Genomic DNA, 18,035 nt, shown 5'->3' on the forward strand with positions numbered 1-18,035 from the left:
CGCTGCGGTTGTCTCGTTATGATGAATCGTCTTTTTTGCACCTCGAGTGGCCTTTTTCCGTCATTTTTTTCCTTGGAAATAGTTATTTTTCATATTTCCAGGTGTATCTCTATACTTATTTCTCATTTATTGGTCCATCAATCATGTTAAGGTATAAATGATTATAGCTGAGGTCGTTGAATTTATCGCCAACATATATTAGTATTTATGAACATTCTTGCTCCATATCTTCCGATGAACACGATATGCATTAACACACCTGTGTGAACTTTTTTTTTGTTTCTGTAGTATGTGGAAGTGATAAAAGATAGCAGATCAGAGTGATAATTTTTCCATCTCAGAGGCGCTCGTAAAGATTGTGTAAAAAAAATCCATCAAGTTTCCAACAACTTCGAGGCTATTTAGGCTCTTGGGTACAATGTTTATTCCCTGATTTAACGATTATTGTAGCTCGTGGAGCATGATCAATGAGCGGGCGATTAACACTGATATTAACACGACCAATAACACAATCGTAAACTCGACGCAACTGTGAACATTACGAGGCTGAGATAAGGCCACCACGGGTAGCCCGTCACTGATAGCGTCCTTCGATTTTACATGCTCCTCTGTACCATTCTACTTCCTGCACATATCGTTGTTTATGCGGGTCGGGTATTGGAGAAAGTTGGGAAATATGAAAGAGAAAATATCCATTCATTTTGTTTGAACGAAAATAAATGATTGTTTAAATGTAGAAGAAAAAAAATGTTCTGGCACTTGGAGCAAGAAAAATACGCTTCTAACTTATTAACAATTGCTTAACATGAAAATCCATTTAGTTTTTCATTTTCAAGATGAATCAAGATATTTTCAGAATAAAACCAAATCATTTTGTATCATTACTTTAATTATTTGTTAATTTCTAGAAAACAAAGCCCAGAATAAATACGAGCAAAAGATAATGTTTATCCAAAAAATTAATCTTTCTGGTATTATGTTAATGGAAATTCCCGGCGTATAATTAAATCGACATCGTGAGGTAAAAAAAAAATCCAATAGAAGCGAATCCCATTAAAATGCATTCATACCGACAGGCAAAACCGTCAACAACAGGTGTTTACTTTGGTCCCGAACGACAGAGGAAAATTAGCAAGTGGATGTGGAGAACTTGGAAGTTGGGGGTGAAGGGGAAGGGCAAGGAAAAAGCGAGTTCGGATGAGGAGGGATGAGAGAGTCGAGAAAGAGTTAGAACGTTAAAACAAAAAAGAAGAAGTAGGATGTTGTCACGATTCCTGTAAATTCCACGGGAGAGAAGTTTCTTCGGAGCTACAACTGGACAAGAAAGTTGAAGGGTGTGCGGGGGATCCTCAGGGCACTGATCTTGTTGATTAGATTTAGATGGTTAACTCTTACGAACGACAACAGACAGGATAAGAAAAAGGGAAATCTTTGAGTTCGATCTGCCAAAAAGATACCGGGACTTCGTTTGAATCAATTTTCTTTGAAAATCCGGAAGTAGTCGATATACGAGGTTCTCTCTGCGGAAGGCAATTAGTGGTCCTTGATTATTTTCCGGGAAGAAAAACGGCCATCTGTTATACCAAAAAACTTCTCTTGATCCAAATGTACCATCTTGGACACGATTAAAAAATTTTTCTTAAAATTTTGGTTGTACAAATTTCCAACCATTCGTATAATCAAAATAACACGGTATGACCTCCACGAATGTCTACAAACTGCAATTTCGAAAAAGAGAATACGAAATGGTGGATCGAAACGAGTCCGATAGGACGATAAAAATCGGCTCACGTACATCGTCGAGTCACGCGTGAAAAACGTGCGGTCTCCCGCGATCGTTTCACTCGCACAAGTGTATTCGTTGTGAGGTTGAGAATTCATGAAAAAGCACCCTCAATACCAAGGAATAGGAGGCCCCCTAGTTTGCTCCTCAAATGGCCAAGGGGACCGAAAGTTTAAGTGCACATGTGTGTTGGCCTCATATATTCAGAGAAGAGGCGGAAGGGAGGAAATGCGGCACGAAGATTGGCCCGAGATGCGAATGCAGGCTAGCGGAAAAACAACAAAAAAAAACGTATAAAATAAACGAGAATAAGGAGGGAAAAATGGAAGCAGAGAGCAGATGGTTGGCCAAAATTACAATTTTATTTTGTCCCTCGTACATTCTGAACGCCTGATTTTTACTCTTTTCCCTCCCTAACGTTATCTCCCTCCTTCCGCTACTTTTTCTTCCATTTGAAACAGCACAGTACTCCACTTCATTCCCGTTTCGGCCCTATCATTCTACCAACTTTATCGCTTTCACACGTTCTCAGCTTTTCCAAAATTCGAGAGTACGATCTTTTGTCGTATTTATAAATTGGGGGATTCACGAAAAATTGGACAAAATCCTCATCGTATATTGCAAAGTTGGTCACATTCGCTGTTGCAACTAATTGAAATTATATAAACAGTTGGCTAATGATTTTGAGGCGAGTGATTTTAAATTTGGTTGAGGCTAAAACTTATCATGAAATCCCAATCACTTTTCAACAGTGCAGTGTTTCTAATAATTACACATATACACTGATTAAGGTCTGACTAATGTGTTTCAACCTTTAACTAATGAATTCATTCACTCATGGAACTATTAGTTCCGTAAATAATTAAAATTATAAACTCACTCATATTATGATTATCCTTCTTCTGACGATCTTTGGCAAGCGCATGAATCTCCGCATCCGTGAGCAGGAGTGGTTCGTGTTTTATTTCAAGATCTGGTAGGCTGGATAAACTCCCAGCTTGGCCCTCCTTCAGCCCACCTCCCAGAGAGCCTGTCTCGAACGACAGAATGTCGTCCAGGAGATCTTCCGCCTGAAAAGAAAATTCCAGTAAATAAATTCCTGAACCTCAACTTTCCCAACCGTCTAACATTGTACTCGTTGCGATCTCATCGTAAAAAAATTAAATTATGCCAATGAAATATGATGCACAAGATCTCACACTTCATTTTTCTATTTCAATTCCCCCTATTGATTTTTTTTATTCAAAAACATTCGTCATATCTCTAGAGTATTTCCCCGCATTTCTCTCCCGTAACATCAATAAAATTAAATCCCATTCGTCCCATTCTGTCAACGCCATCGATCCAAGATAATAGCAGCTTATTGAACAGCAGTTAGCTCTGATTAGAATGCAATGTCAATTTAATATCATGCAGCGAGTGCATCAGAGACGTTATCGATATTAACGCCTTGAAGCTACTTAACGATTTATCGCGTTTCGCTCGAGAGATCCGTCCTCCTCATTTCCCCATCTCCACTTAGTGCGGGTGCTGTCAATATAACATTGTGCCCATAGCTATATGAGTGTCTGCAAAATGGCGCCTTATTGCTAGGAATGAACGTCCTGTCGTTAATAATTCCCCCTCTCCACCCCCCTCCTAACCCCACCGAATGACTGAGACGGGGCATTAAATCACGCTTTTGCCTTGAGCCACTCTCTGCCACGGCTTCCAGGAGCTGGTGCAAATACAAAACTCATCTTAATACCGAGAAGCCCAGTACAGCTCCAGTCACCATTAATTCACCTTCAGAAACATAATATCGTGCTCCAATGGAAGATGCCAACTGTTTTTTAAATTGCGCAAATAAACTGTACGAAATATTCAAATACTTTCGGTTGTTTATTTACACGGGTAAATCACTGGAAAGGGGCATTATTTGGTACCCAAATTTAATGGAATAAATATGGAGTCGAAAGGAGCTGAAAAATTCTATGAATTGCTTGGAAATTTCTTGGCAACGATAAAGGGGTGAGGATGGAGACAGTGGAGAACCGTTCGAGGACAATATTTGTTGAAATTCAGAGGCAACAGACCTGGACAGCCGTGACCTCGTTAGTTTTATCCTATAGAGGATGTTTGTTAGAAGGATCGAGGGGAGGGAAATTGTCAAGTGGATAAAATACCAGATTAAGCGATTCAACATAAAATTAAAAATTAATAATCCAATCCTTCCCAAGGTAATGAGAAAGGAACAATAATTTCATATTAGTCGTTAAATTTTTCTGAGTAAGGTTCATTGTTAGATGTTGATTGTTAGTAAAAATATATAATAAATCAGCTAAAGGTTGTACAATCGATTAAAAAATAAAGAGACCTTACTCATGAATTCTACAACCCGCAGACTAAACAATGTTGCAAAAAAAAAACACTAAATAACTCTTGTGATCATAAACGCACGCATCTGGCTGTGCAAGGGGCGAAACGCGAGGGAGAGTGGATTATATACGTGTTGCATAAGTATTACGTAAACAATAATAAGTATGAGGGGCTCCGGCTTGTCCCGCTGGTGTGCGCCGAGTTGTTGCAGACATTGAATGCAGATGAGGGATACAAACGAGAAATGCTCATTTTATCAGCATATAGTGGAGGGGTTTGTTGGGCTTGGGCTCGATGATGACATCCAAGTGGTCAGTCTGTCGCGGAAGTGTTGAGGATGACGCGGGATGAGAATAATATCCTATCAGAACGGAAGTTGAATGGATTTTATGAATGAAAAGACGTAATGATTGTGATCTTGAAAAACTGCCAAGGATTTTTTTCTTCGCAATCGACGGAAGTGTGCACTCATATGCTCATTATGATGGATTTCAGGAGAAGAATTGTCGGATTAAAAATATTAAGCTGATGCGACAGGACAGGTGGTCTCATGATCATTTAAATGAAATTTAGTATTATTTCATCATTGTTCAAATATTTTTATCGCAGATAAAATATAGAGTTATTAATTTCTGAAAAATATTCGCTGTGATGAATAGAATCATTCGAAGCGAAGGCTGTTCGTTGATTTAATCGCGTAATTTCTCTTGATTATGGAGTGGAATTTAGAAGCAAATATATTTTGTAGAAAATATTCGACAGTTTATTTGGTAGAAATTTCATTCTCACCATATTTTCAATTTTTTTCTGAAAATATTCCAATTTGGTAAAAAAAAAACTCTACGGTCCAATAAATATTTTAGAGTTGAAGGGAACATTTGATGCTTTGTCCATTATATTCCAAGCATTCCCAGATTAGAGGACCATAAAACGAATTTCGCCATGCATTCACCATCCGCGCCACTGTAATTTTAGCTACATATTTATTTCTTGTATAACAATGAGAGCCAACCTCCGGTTGTCCATTTTTTCGTGTCTCTAATCCTCTCATTTTTGTTATAACATAAAATCTTGCATTACGTAAAACATCCTTAGTTACTCTTTATTTTATTGTCCACGGGTAACTCAAGGAGCTGTTACACGTCCGAGCACATAGAGTACATTACTACTCGAGTCCTCGCCTGACCAGGTAAGAATCCTAACCACTGGTGCGCTAGAGTGGCTCCGCGAATCCAAGGAAACGGATGACAATCTCCATCCAATGGTTGAATCTGCCATTTGTATTAAACAATGTTCGTTTTCATATGTCGTTCAAGGTTGCGGTGAATTTATTCGTGAATTCACGGGAGGAATAAATTTACCGGAGATAAAGGGACGCGATATTGTGCCCCTCGGCTTCTCATAAATATTGATTCATGAGTTATAAGAAAAAAAAATAGAAGGACTAATGTTTTACGATCATTGTGGAATACAAACAATAGATTGCATGATATATGTATTTCTACAATGTTTAATTACAGAGTTTTGCACCAATATCGCGTATAATTACGAGGATATGGGTAACTGACAACAGATGCATACTGTCGAGATGACTAGCAATATAATACTCGTAAATTTTTATCACTCGATGTAATGTGTGACACCTTTTCACTGACGTAAAACACGACAGTCGATTTTATGAATTATACCAGTACAGCCGACACTGCTGGGATGTCTCTTCAGACATATGACACTGAAGTATGAGAGTTTATTTGGAAAATAAATAAATTGTCCGGGAATGTTCAATTGAAAACTCGATGAATTTACAGTTCAGTTTGATTTATCCACGAAATTCGGAATTTCGAATACCGATGTTTCGAGATTTCAGGGGAATCGCGACAGAATAAAAAATAACAAAATGCACCATGTAAACTTCAGTCAAAATTATTCAACAGTGGAAGTCACAATCCCTCACAACTATTGAATTATCATCCGAAAAATTCTGTCAAAAAGTCTCACAATCTCAAGTACTCACAATGGATTCATCTACCAGAGGAAGCAATTGTATACCTTAATTGCGCAACAAACGGTCCAGACGGTAATTGCATGCAATCGAGTACAGTAACACTGAAAGCAAACCCTGGAAAAAACGATGAAGAGAACAAAACAAAAAATAATACTCAGAGGAATAGAAAACGACGGACTTTAATTAATCACACTAGTTACGAGACATCCGGCCGGTAGTCTTCCATCCGGTGTACATAAACCCAAGCGGTATCAATGCAATATATCCATAATATCGTGGTAGCAAGGTAGTTCCAACTGTACTATCCATTCACGTACAGTTACGAAAAGACAAAATAATATCGGAGTGCAATTCACCAGTTCCATATTCACGAGTGTCAGGCCGGGTACCACGTCGTCGCTGACCACGTGATTTTTTAAATTCTTGTCTGATGCTATCACCTGGGAAGAGGAGAGAGAGAGAGAGCGCGAGTGGTGGGGGGAACAAGAGCTATTCTCTTCTATTTATTTTCCGAATGAACGAATGTGTGGGTGAGTATTTTTTTCCAGGATTAATGGAGTAAAAATAGAAGAATGGAAACGAGAGGGGCGCAGAGAGAGAGAGAGAGAGAGAGAGAGAGATTTAAATAAATTGTCAACGGATTTTTTGATCGCCCGTTAGCTCTTTAGTCAATGGTGATAGCTGACGATATAAAACATTAACGACATTGTACACATGTGCAGACATAACGTGAGCGGCAGGATGAAATCGTGTAAGCGTTAATTAATGCCGCTTACACACGAAAAAAGATGAGAACGTGTTGGATGGGTTTTATCAGCAGTTTTGGGATTTTCTGGTCTAAATTGAATTTGTTGGTGGCTTGGAGTAAGCCGTGGAGAATCAGATAGATTTCAATTATTTGTTAATCGTGATGGAAGTAAAGGTAGGTATTTACTTTATTTGCTTGTTGACAGGTTTTTTGGCTAATTTCCAATGGTAAATGCAATCTTTACGTTTTGTTGAATAAAAGTTATTTCTGCAGAGGCAGAAATAATATCTGTAGCACCTTTGGGAAGATACACTCAATTTTTATGAAAATCAAAAATATTAACTTTGCAATTTTCATCACAACTCATTTGATAAATTGTTTTGCCTCAATTTAATTAAATTTAAATTCTCTGCTCTTGGGTTGTTACTTTTTTTAGTAATTTAAATTTGCCTTTAATATCTTTAAGTTTTGGAGGAATATTTAATTAAAATTTTGCTCCAATTGAGATTTATTTTAGGAATAATATATTGAAAATTTGAAAAGACGTGTTTTATCAGATCAGAGTACTGAATGGTAAGCCGTTCGGCCGAGTATTATGATAATGTTGATTTTATTGGAGCTAGCTGTTATTAGAACTACCAGGTCTACTATTAAAACAGGTGTTAACAGTGTGTTTCGAAGACATATGCTACGGTATTATTATTCCTCTGACTTGAGTGGATTGAATGTCAATATAGTTGCCAGTGATGAAAAGATGTGGGTGGATAATAAAAACGTGACGTGAATGACACATTGTTGGACTAATAACCGATGACATCGGTGTAGCTAAAGAAGACATCTCCAAGAAGTCGCATTTTAAAAATGATGAATTTATTTGACTGTGTCTTTTATTTATTATTATGAGATGCACAAGCCTCATAACTCTAACTGAATGTTTTTACGTAACTAAAAGAACTGACAAACTCGATAAAAATTGTTTAGAAAATTCCGGTGAACGTTAAAATGCGAAAATTGATTTTCAAGTAAAATAACAATTCAAGGAACAAAATCTTTACCGGACTTGTTGCATAATGGAGTTCTTCATCACTTATGCATTAAGTCAGCAATTAGAAATGTGAATTTCACCCTGAAATTAATCAAAATTTAAATTGGATAAAGAAAAATTGGCTAAATCTCCTCTCTGCTTATCTATGACATGCGGTAGAAATCATGAGACATGGTTTTTCACATGTTGAATCATATTCATTCATTGTCTCCACACGCGTCACCTTTTCATTGTCAAAGTACGAATGATTCTGCTCGAGTGGTTACGCCCTTGCAGTGTTTTCCTCTCGAGTGAAGGAACAATCCTATCGTTTTTCCGCATCACAATCTGTCAGAGATCTTGGTGGTGATAACACCGAGGAAGAGAGAAGGTGGATGCAATAGAGAAACGAATGAATTCAAATGTCGGGGAACCTTCACCGGGTGATATCTGCACCCTTGAAGTTACTCGCTGCATTCAACAATTATTCGATTGTATGATTACATTATTCCTACGATTATGTCGGAGAATGCATCATGTCAGACATGGATTATGGCATCCAAATGTTGGGAGTATACGAATACGACGAAAGATCGACCCATTATGATAAGAAATAATATTGCAATAATACTGACATTGTATGGATAATGTTTCCATACAACATATCGTCCGTTTCCATTGCACTGTACCTCATCTACGCTGGATTCAATTACTTGAATCATTCGCGGTTTATGAATATGGAAAAAAGTCAAAAACATCCACATGCCTTCCTCCTGGTCTATTTATAGATGGACAACTGATGATTTGCAGCTGTGGCATTACAAAATTGCCCTGTATTACAGTATTTTCTGTTTGACAACCGCTAAATCACATTACATTGAGTAAATACGATCAGTGCGATTGATTGGAGGTTGTTTTACGATTTTTCGAATACTCAGATCCACTGAAAATATTGAGAGAGGTACTGATATTTATTTAGTCAGTAAATTCCGCGTCAGGTGCGTTTTAACACAAATTTTCAATTAAAACTGTTTCACTCTGGTAATAATATTGTATTTTTTATTCCTCGGATGGGCGTGTAAAAATGGTACAATTCACATTAAATATTGGTAATGAAATTGTATTGAATCAGATAATATCCCATGATTTGTAGATACTGCAATCGAAACATGTTTTTTTTATTCAACCAGTGATATTACAAATGTTACACTGAATCGCTGAGTATACAAAAACAAATTCAATGGGCGGTTTATCAGAATTGTAATCGAGCCCGAGGAAAAAAAAGGAGTCCTTATCGATCTACTATGAGATATCTCTTCCATTTATTGGGTCACGTAGTAGATACTTCATTGGAACTCCCCTGATTTGTTGGCGAAATACATATCAAAGGATTTATTGGGATCCAGAGGGGATCTCTAAATAAAGAACAATTTAGACTCTCACTTAAATTTTTTTTGTGCCATTGGGCGGAGAGAGGGGTATCTGCAGGACAATTACTGGAGTGGAAAAGGAAACTTGACTAGGCATCAGAATAAAATTTATCACACAAGTCATTAAATACAGATTTAACGAAATTGCAAAATCCTGTCTGAACTTCATTAATCAGTTGGTACACTCCGCCAAATAGTTGTTAATAAATTTCCATAAATAGTGAATGATATCATCAAATGATTTTTTTTGTCAAAAGTGTTGATGATGATACCATAAAGTGAACCAGAAATCTGGGAAATTTTCGCCTGAATTTTACGTGGAAAATTATTTTTAACTAAAATCATTCATGTGAACCATTACTAACTCGTTTTACCACGACGCTTGTCATACCCCAAATATCCCTCCCAACTCTCTCTCTCTCATTGCATCAATGTGGCTTACGTAGACATGTTTAAACGCCCTGCGTGCATCCGGCACTGCTGAATCGCAACGATCAGTCGTTGTTCAACATTTCGGGATAAAAATAAAGTCAAAACTGTAATCCGTTTAGAAGGTGAAAAAAACACAAATTCGTTGCGGTTGGTTGAATGAACTGATGGCTCAATCTTTACGGGCAATTTTCACTTTTCCACGTGGGTGAATTGAGACAACGACGTAACCGTTCATTATTATCACATCAACCCATCAAAAATAAAATAACAAAATTAATTTGCTCTGAATAATTCTGGCTCATGAATGAATCACATTTCCCTACGTAAACACGTGAATTCCCCTTGCGCCCAGTGAAAATTTTTCGTTGAAAAATAATGAAGAAGCAGAATATATGGTGTATTTTGATTCGATAATTTCTGAACAAACAGACAGCAAAAATTGCAGAGAAACAGAATTAATTTTGATTCCTGGTGGAAAAAAATATAAATAATTGACCGAAATTCTTTAGTTTCTGTAGAGCTTGAGGAATAATAATTATGCAATAAAACGCAATAATGATCGACCCAATTTTAAATTTATCTCAAAACTACCCCACCATATTAGCATAAAATATCGTAAATCAGGATGAAACATCATGACGAAGAAACTGAATTACCCCTTGATGAAATTTCAAATATTTGATCAGCAAGTAGGCAAGCAATCTTTACCTGACTTGAATGTTAAATGAACACCGACCCACCAGAACCATCCAGTACCAAATTTCACTGAATTATACCCAGCTTGTCAATAAAAGAATGAACTTTCATGAATTTCTCTCAATTCTATTCATTTTTGAGTTGAATGAACTGTAATTCACAGTTCCTATCCACTAATTCTCGAACTGTGAATTTACCGTAGCGAAATTTTTTGGAATAATTGTAATCTAAATTATTTGTTAAATGAGAGTTACCAAAAATTACTCAAACATTGGAATTCGGTTGAAGATCTAATACTCCAGCAAACAATAAAACAATAGAATTCAAATGATAATGAAATAATAATTGTCATGGTAAATACTGCAAAATATCCAGTGACCTAGTCTTAAATGAACTTCAAAACTGAACTTCCACACTTTATCATAAAACCTAATAAATCACAATGAAATTACATTACAACGAAGCTGAATAACCATTTGATGTTTATCAAGAGGGTTAGAATCACCTCAAAGCCGAACGCAAAAAAGTAGTCGAGTCGAGCAACGACGTGGTAAGATAAGCCCCCACTACCATAAACACCAAAGCCAGAGGGTTCGAAAAAAAAAAAGAAACTGGGCCTCCAGAATCACGATAAGAGCCTTTACCTTATCACTGACGCCTCGCGGGACCTATCGTGTCTAGACGCCGCATCAGAAGCGAACAAGTGAAAGAGGATGTTGACTCGTAAAAAGGAATCCGAGAAATGTCAACAACTCATCGATTAAAGTTTATCTATTTTCCGGATAAGCCTCAAGGAAAAAATGCAAAGGTGTTCTTCACTCAATGCAACAATGTTAAATGACAGTCGTCATTCACCCCACACATGTCACTACCACTGTTAATGAATTACCCAACGTCGAACAATTCCAGGAATAAGTATTAATCTTAAACACGACAGAGACTCACCTTGCATCGTCTGGCAATAATGTTGAACACCGGCATGTTTATATGTTTATCCTGTTATGATTTGTAATTATAATCCAAACAAACTGCACACTATACCAACACGAAGAAACATCATCAATTACGTCCATCCATTTGCAATGTTCACCCGAAATAAAGACATCTATATTATTCTGTCTATTCCCTTCCCGTCATCCATCCACATTTTCCCTGAGCTGTCAGATAATTCCGTAAAATCCAGCCCCTCAATCTGTCCGTAAATAAGAGAAAACACGAAGAAACGTCTCTCTAGTACTCGTCGAGACGAGTTTACTCTTACGGCCGAATGGTCACTACATAAACCACTGAGTGTCTTGCCTCCCACGAGAAGACATATTCACATATGTAAAATTCAGGACACGTTTGAATTCTCTGGGATCGAAATCACTGCCACTTGCTACGTGTTCTATATATTTTTTGTCCTCAAAAAAAAAAATATATATATATAAAAATCAACGAGTCACTTCCTATTCGCGAGGTTCCTCACTTGCCAGTGTCTCTCGAAGATACGATATTTTTGAATAATTCACCAATAATTGCGAGATGGAAAAATCCAAATATCTGAGGGAAAATATTTTTCGCTCCAGTTTTCAGGGCCTCGTCGTATCCAGGTCGGCACAATCGACATGAGGCGTTTCACAGTGTCAGTACTATTCCTGAGGCAAACGAATTCATTTTGCCTCTTGCCTCGGGCTATGTATTTTTTCCCCTCTTTTACGCCTTTTTATCCTTCAAATGTAGCGTCTCATTCGTTCTCTCACCACTGCTGAATCTGTCCTCTCTCTCTCTCTCTCCCTCTCTTGATAGTTTCATTCGGTGTCCTTCCTTCCTTCGTACCACTGATTTTTCCCTGCTCCTGTATCCTCGAAATAACTCCTTGTGCCTTATTATTTATCACTATTCACCGACAACTTCACAAATAGTATCAAGAGACGATTAAAACCATGGTACCAAGGCTAGTGGTTACCTAATAATCCGTCTTAGACTCGACTGAGAGAGGGAAACTGACGAAATAAAAGGCATTTACACTTGTCGAGTTATCAAGAGTCAGTTTGTTCTTCTGCCTTCAAGTGTCATAATTATTTCAACCTTAACAATACACCTTATCAGTCGACGGTAACGTAATTTTTCCTTGTGTTAAAATTTTTTTTTCCTTCGCTTGAATGTGAATTCCTCGAACTCCAGCAAATATTTGTCCAAAGCCCTGGCAAATAATTGATCACTCTCAGCTCCTCGGGCAAGTCCTAGATAACAGTCTGATCAAATTTCAGTATTCCTATGGGTACGGCTGTCCTGATCCTTTGAATGTTCTCATCCAATACAGACTTTACTCTAGACTTTTTATTTTCAAGGTGAAACTGGAACACGTGGCGCTGGCTGATGACCCAAAAAAATTGTGAAACAAAATGCATCAATCAGTTGTCAATGGAGAAAAAGTGCAGGACTTTCCCTTTTTCTCGATAATTCCTTCCAAGAATATTTTATTTGCCATTGAAATACTTTTCCTCCACCGAAGGTGGGTTATTTATTCCAACCAATTGGGAATAGTCAATAGTTGACAATTCCTGCGACGAGTCTTGGATAACACTGAGATAAAATTGGAATTTCTGGGACAACAAATATCCCGATTCTTCACTACTGGTCATTGACCCACAAAATCCATCGACCAGAATTAATCAGTTTCCAGTCAATAAATTAATGCACAAGTTGAGGGCTTCGATTTTTTCCAATAGCCAATTCCGGCAAAATATTTTTTCACATTAAAAAATTTATTTTCATTCGCCTTTAGGATGATTTGTCGAGCTCGAACAAATATTCACCCCAATCCCTTATAAATCACTGATCATTTACAGGTCCTCGGGCAAACCCTAGATAATATTCCGATAAAACTTTGAAATTCCTCGGGCAACGGTGTCCTGATCCTTCCAATGTTGGGGTCCAATGTTAAACTTGGCTCAAGACTTTTTATCTTCAAGGTAAAATTGGAACACGTGGACTGTTGGCCGATAACAGAGCCAACCAAAATCGGTAATTAAATTTTGTTACATTAAATTTACTTTTTCATCGCCTCAAGTTACAATCGTCAAGCTCGACCAAATATTCACTCGATCTCGTGTAAATAGTTGACAACTGACAGATCCTCATGAACGAGTGGTCCTGCTCACCGTCGATCCAGAAAATCCATAATGCACAATCAATTCATTTTCAATTTAAAAATCCCACCAAAATATCAAATTTTTCGACTTGTCTTCTCCCTGAAGAAGGGAGGTGTCACCGAAGAGTCAATGAGCTACTTCGCAGGTTCATCCTGTTGTTTTTTCTCACCCTAACCACAGAAATGTTGACGTAGACTTGACAAACTTATAAATTCACGCACTTATCAAAGTTCGGATGACGTTGTATTTTCTAAACACTTGAAAACACTGAAAAATTATGGCGTACTGAATTGCTGGAGTGACCCTCAGTGGAATTAACGGGTTCAGGATGAGCAAAATATATGTAAAAGGAAATTGACGAGAAGAAAACTAAAGAATGACAGATGCACACGAGTAATTGAATCGGCCAACAGTCGTGGACTAGCCGGCGTGTGTGTCACGGAGACGGGCTTCGAAGCGTGTGTTTATGGCTGTACAGTAACAGGGACACGCGGAGGCCGGGTATTACCCGCAATGCCTGAAGAGGGAAGAGACAACGTGCTAGAGTAGCTAATGGGTGGGGAGAGAGGAGCCAAGAGGAATGAAAAATACAAACTCACTGACAGAGACTTGGATATTGTTACATAAGAAGGGGAACTGTACTTGTGAATGATCGCTTATTCTACGACTACTAGTCGTGCTGAGAAGGCTGACGAATGCATGAAGATGAAATCGTTGATATTATTCTCATGTTGATCCAAGCTTGATTTTTCGTACTGTGAAATGAATGAAAATGTAAACCGATTTGAGATAAAATATTACTGATTTTGAGAAATTGACAATCAACATGAGGAGATGTATTCCTTGAAAATTTTTCTGTTCGTCATTTAAATTCTTTAAAGTCTTTGAGACTCTTCTGGGAATAATAATTACGCATTTCTATCATCTGTGAATTTTCCATTTAATCTACAACAGTGTTGTCTTTGAGAGAGACTGATGCTATCGACTGAATTAGGGAGGGGTATGATCATGATTACACTGACGATAGATACTAATGAGGATTTTGATTGCGCATTGTTGAGTACAAAGGGCAATACCGGAGGCACTGATACTATGTCAAGTAGATTCAAATTCTCGTAAAATGTGGAATAAAACTGCCTGTAACACAGGTTGATTGTTTTAATCATTAAAGAACAGGTGATGGTGATCTCAGTTTTATCCTGTGAAGACAAATCAAATGAATTGAATGAAAATAACGACTTTAGAGTTTTTATCGTTCGCAATTAACACCGCTATTTCCTTCATCGAGGAAAGTTTGACACTTGAGAATTTTTCATTAAAGATTCTTGTCATTCAAGCCAAGTCTGAGTTAAAAGAGTTTCACTGAACAGTACCAACGAATAGACCAATATTTTTCAGGAAATCATGAATGTGCATGTTGAATTGTTCAGAAAATATATTTTAAATTCATGACATAATGATTCTACATTGGGAATATGACTCAATGTGGCCAACAGCGAGGAATAAACTTTTTCATACTTTCCGGGAAATGGAGATTTATTATGTCCACTAGAATATTCAGAATTATTCCGTATTTTGTCAAGTGAATTTAGTGTTTTATGAAAAAAAAATGGTAATTAATAGATGCTGTAGAGTTTATGAATTTATTTATGGAAATTTCAAATAAAAACACATTTGGTAACCATTGAAATGTCCGATAACAGAAGCCATAAAAATATCTGGAAATGATCCGGTGTTCCAGTTACACCAGCTCGTGAAATTGACGTCTGGACATGGGATTTTTATTTCATCACAGAAAGAAAGCGAACATGAGTGACTATGACCATACGTCTGAAATGTATAATAACTGGCATGAAATTTGGGTTGAACCGGTTTATTTCCAATTGTTGAGAATGTGTAGCAGTCACGATGGATCGTTGGGCGATGTGAAGGACACGAAAGAGTGTAAATTTGCTAGAGTGAAAAGAGTGTGGAGTATCGAGGTTTATATCACTGAAAAGATCTCTGTACTCATTACTCATTTACAGTGAATTTCAAAACCGCTACCATTTGAGACTCCACTTAACTCAAACTTTGCAGTAACGACCCAAAGGTAAACATCGATAAGAATCTATTAGCCCTGGGTGATGTACTGAATGGTGAATGTGTACACGATGTTTTATTATGTTGAGTGCACAATTTTCATGGCCAACAGTGGCTTTTGAGTCACTGCCAATGGCGACACAATAGAAAATTTCTCTCATTATCATTCAACCAAAGGTGGAATTCCGTTCCACTTGTTGTATTATGCCTTTCCCCCTCTGGTTGTTAATGTTTCAATGAACTGGATAATTGGTGTGGTCATTGCATAGTCATGGAATTGGAAACATTCATTATTGGGTAATATTTATGAAGGTATTTGTCGGAAACAGATTCACTCACTGTTAACATTTTTTCTGATCTATTTTCTTGATTAAAACCGAAAAAAAAAATTGAATCAAAAAACTTGGAACCGAGGAAATTTTGTAAACAATTGTCTCAATTTTTATTTCTACCAATTAGAGTGTGGTATTCCAGGTCATTACTCATTCAATTCTCATCCAGAATTTATTAGATTTAAATAAATAATTTTTCTTCCTTTATCGACAAGATTGAATTTCATAATCTTTTTAATATCCAGGACTCCAAAATATTTAAGACAATTGCCTTTTAATCCCACGCGGAAAGAAATTTTGGATAAAAATTGGATCTCTAGAGTTTTTAGGTGAAATTTTGTTGGAAAAATTAGACTTGAAGGCCAGTTTTTATTATAAAACTAACCTTTGTCCCTCGTTCCATCCCCTGGACGTCTAATTTTGACCTAAAATTTCTTTTCATGGAGAAATTGCAAAAATCTCTGGATCAAATTCGTAAAAATGAGGAAAAATGGAGGGTTGAAATAAGGAGGATGAGGAGATCGACGTTAGCATGTACAACGTCTCTCACAGTACTTCCTCAAACCCCATCAGTCGTCGCACGCCTCCGGGCATCGGCAAATGCCGTGTGGAATCTACTTTGTCTCCGAGACTTTAAGCCGATCCATTATTCAAAATGGCGGAGGTTAGTTTCAACAGTGGGGTAAGGGTATAAAAAGAGGCGAGAGAGGTGTGGGGTTTTATTTCATGTTAGGAGAGGGCCAGAAGGGGGCCAGCTGGCAAACGAGATTGCAAGCCCCGGTTTTCAAAAGGGGAGACTCAAATATTAGCCCAAGGACAGCTCACCTTCTCACCTCTCGCCTACCGTTTCTCGCATTTTTCTTTCTCAAACATCTTCAACTTCGCAAAATTTATTCTCTTTTCGTCTCTTTTACAGACACTAGTAGGGATCAGCATCACTGGCTAGCAGTGTCGCGGTTATTAACACTTTCCTGAATGGTTTTCGAAACACAATTTTAACGCAATTTTAGAGATCGCAATGAAAGGATCAGGTGAAGAAATTATTTCGACATTTTTGTTTGATTAAGATATTTGTAGGCGTTTCTTTTTTGGCTGACTGCATGCGGATGTTTTTCTCAGTTCAAATATTAAAAATTTCATAATTATCCAATGGGAAAAAGTAATATTGATGTTCTTTATATTTTATGTACTCAGGAATGCATTTTAAAAATCAATTATAAAGACTCCATCAATGATAAAAGCGAACGATAGGAAAAAAATCCATTAAATAATTTTAAATATTTTATCAGTGATTAATTTTTCGGAAAGTCCCATTATTTAATTATTTTGATTATAAGGAATGAAATAGGATTCAATTCGATTCGTACAGAAAGGAAAATTAGGGATGATGGCACAATGAATAATGTGTAAATTGCATTTTTAACAGTGATAGTAATGTTGCAAAAATATATCATCCAAACAACCTCACATTCCGTACAATTCAGTCTCGAATGTTCTCTCATTCCATTAAAAATCACACCACAATAAAATTCAACAAAAATTCAAACCCCAATCTCATCAAATACGCTACAACAATGTCCCAAGCCCGCATCAGTCCCAATTAATTTCAATACCCATTAAAAAACCACTGTGCGTAAGTACCGGGGGGGTTTTCCCACATGACGCCACCCAACTGAATAACCCAAGCCATCACTCGAGGCAGAGAAAGCCGAAGGGAGGAAATTATATCACCAACAAAGCCAGAACTAAAAAAAAAATCACAACATTCACAGATGAGAAAAAAAAATCAGCACAAAACGCACGTACGTGACACACTTGATTTGATGTACGAGTGAAGGTGATTATTATCGACATTTCGTCATTGAAATTACACACTCCATGCTGATGATGAAGAGACGTATCTCTCCTTTGGATAGATCCACGTCATCCATTACGAGGGGAGGAGGGGGGTAAAAAAAATTGAAAAGTCATTCTCCGATTTAAATTTGCCTGACCCAAATAAGAAATT

The 18,035-nt window shown here is 37.2% G+C and overlaps 2 protein-coding genes across 9 annotated transcripts in view; one reads left to right on the forward strand and one right to left on the reverse strand.

The window, feature by feature from the left end:
- The window catches only part of LOC135170469 (procathepsin L-like), a 200,508-nt gene that overhangs the window by 151,767 nt on the left and 30,706 nt on the right, over positions 1 to 18,035 (forward strand). The gene's annotated exons all lie outside the window — the stretch shown is intronic.
- Positions 1 to 18,035, reverse strand: part of Mitf (mitf) — a 54,493-nt gene that overhangs the window by 10,038 nt on the left and 26,420 nt on the right. For both annotated transcript variants that reach the window (XM_064136214.1, XM_064136222.1), the window contains exon 4: positions 2,664 to 2,853. In XM_064136214.1, the coding sequence (XP_063992284.1) occupies positions 2,664 to 2,853 (190 nt within the window). The remainder of the gene's footprint in view (positions 1 to 2,663; positions 2,854 to 18,035) is intronic.

The sequence above is a fragment of the Diachasmimorpha longicaudata genome, chromosome 2, assembly GCF_034640455.1.
Source record: "Diachasmimorpha longicaudata isolate KC_UGA_2023 chromosome 2, iyDiaLong2, whole genome shotgun sequence".
Lineage (NCBI taxonomy): Eukaryota > Metazoa > Arthropoda > Insecta > Hymenoptera > Braconidae > Diachasmimorpha > Diachasmimorpha longicaudata.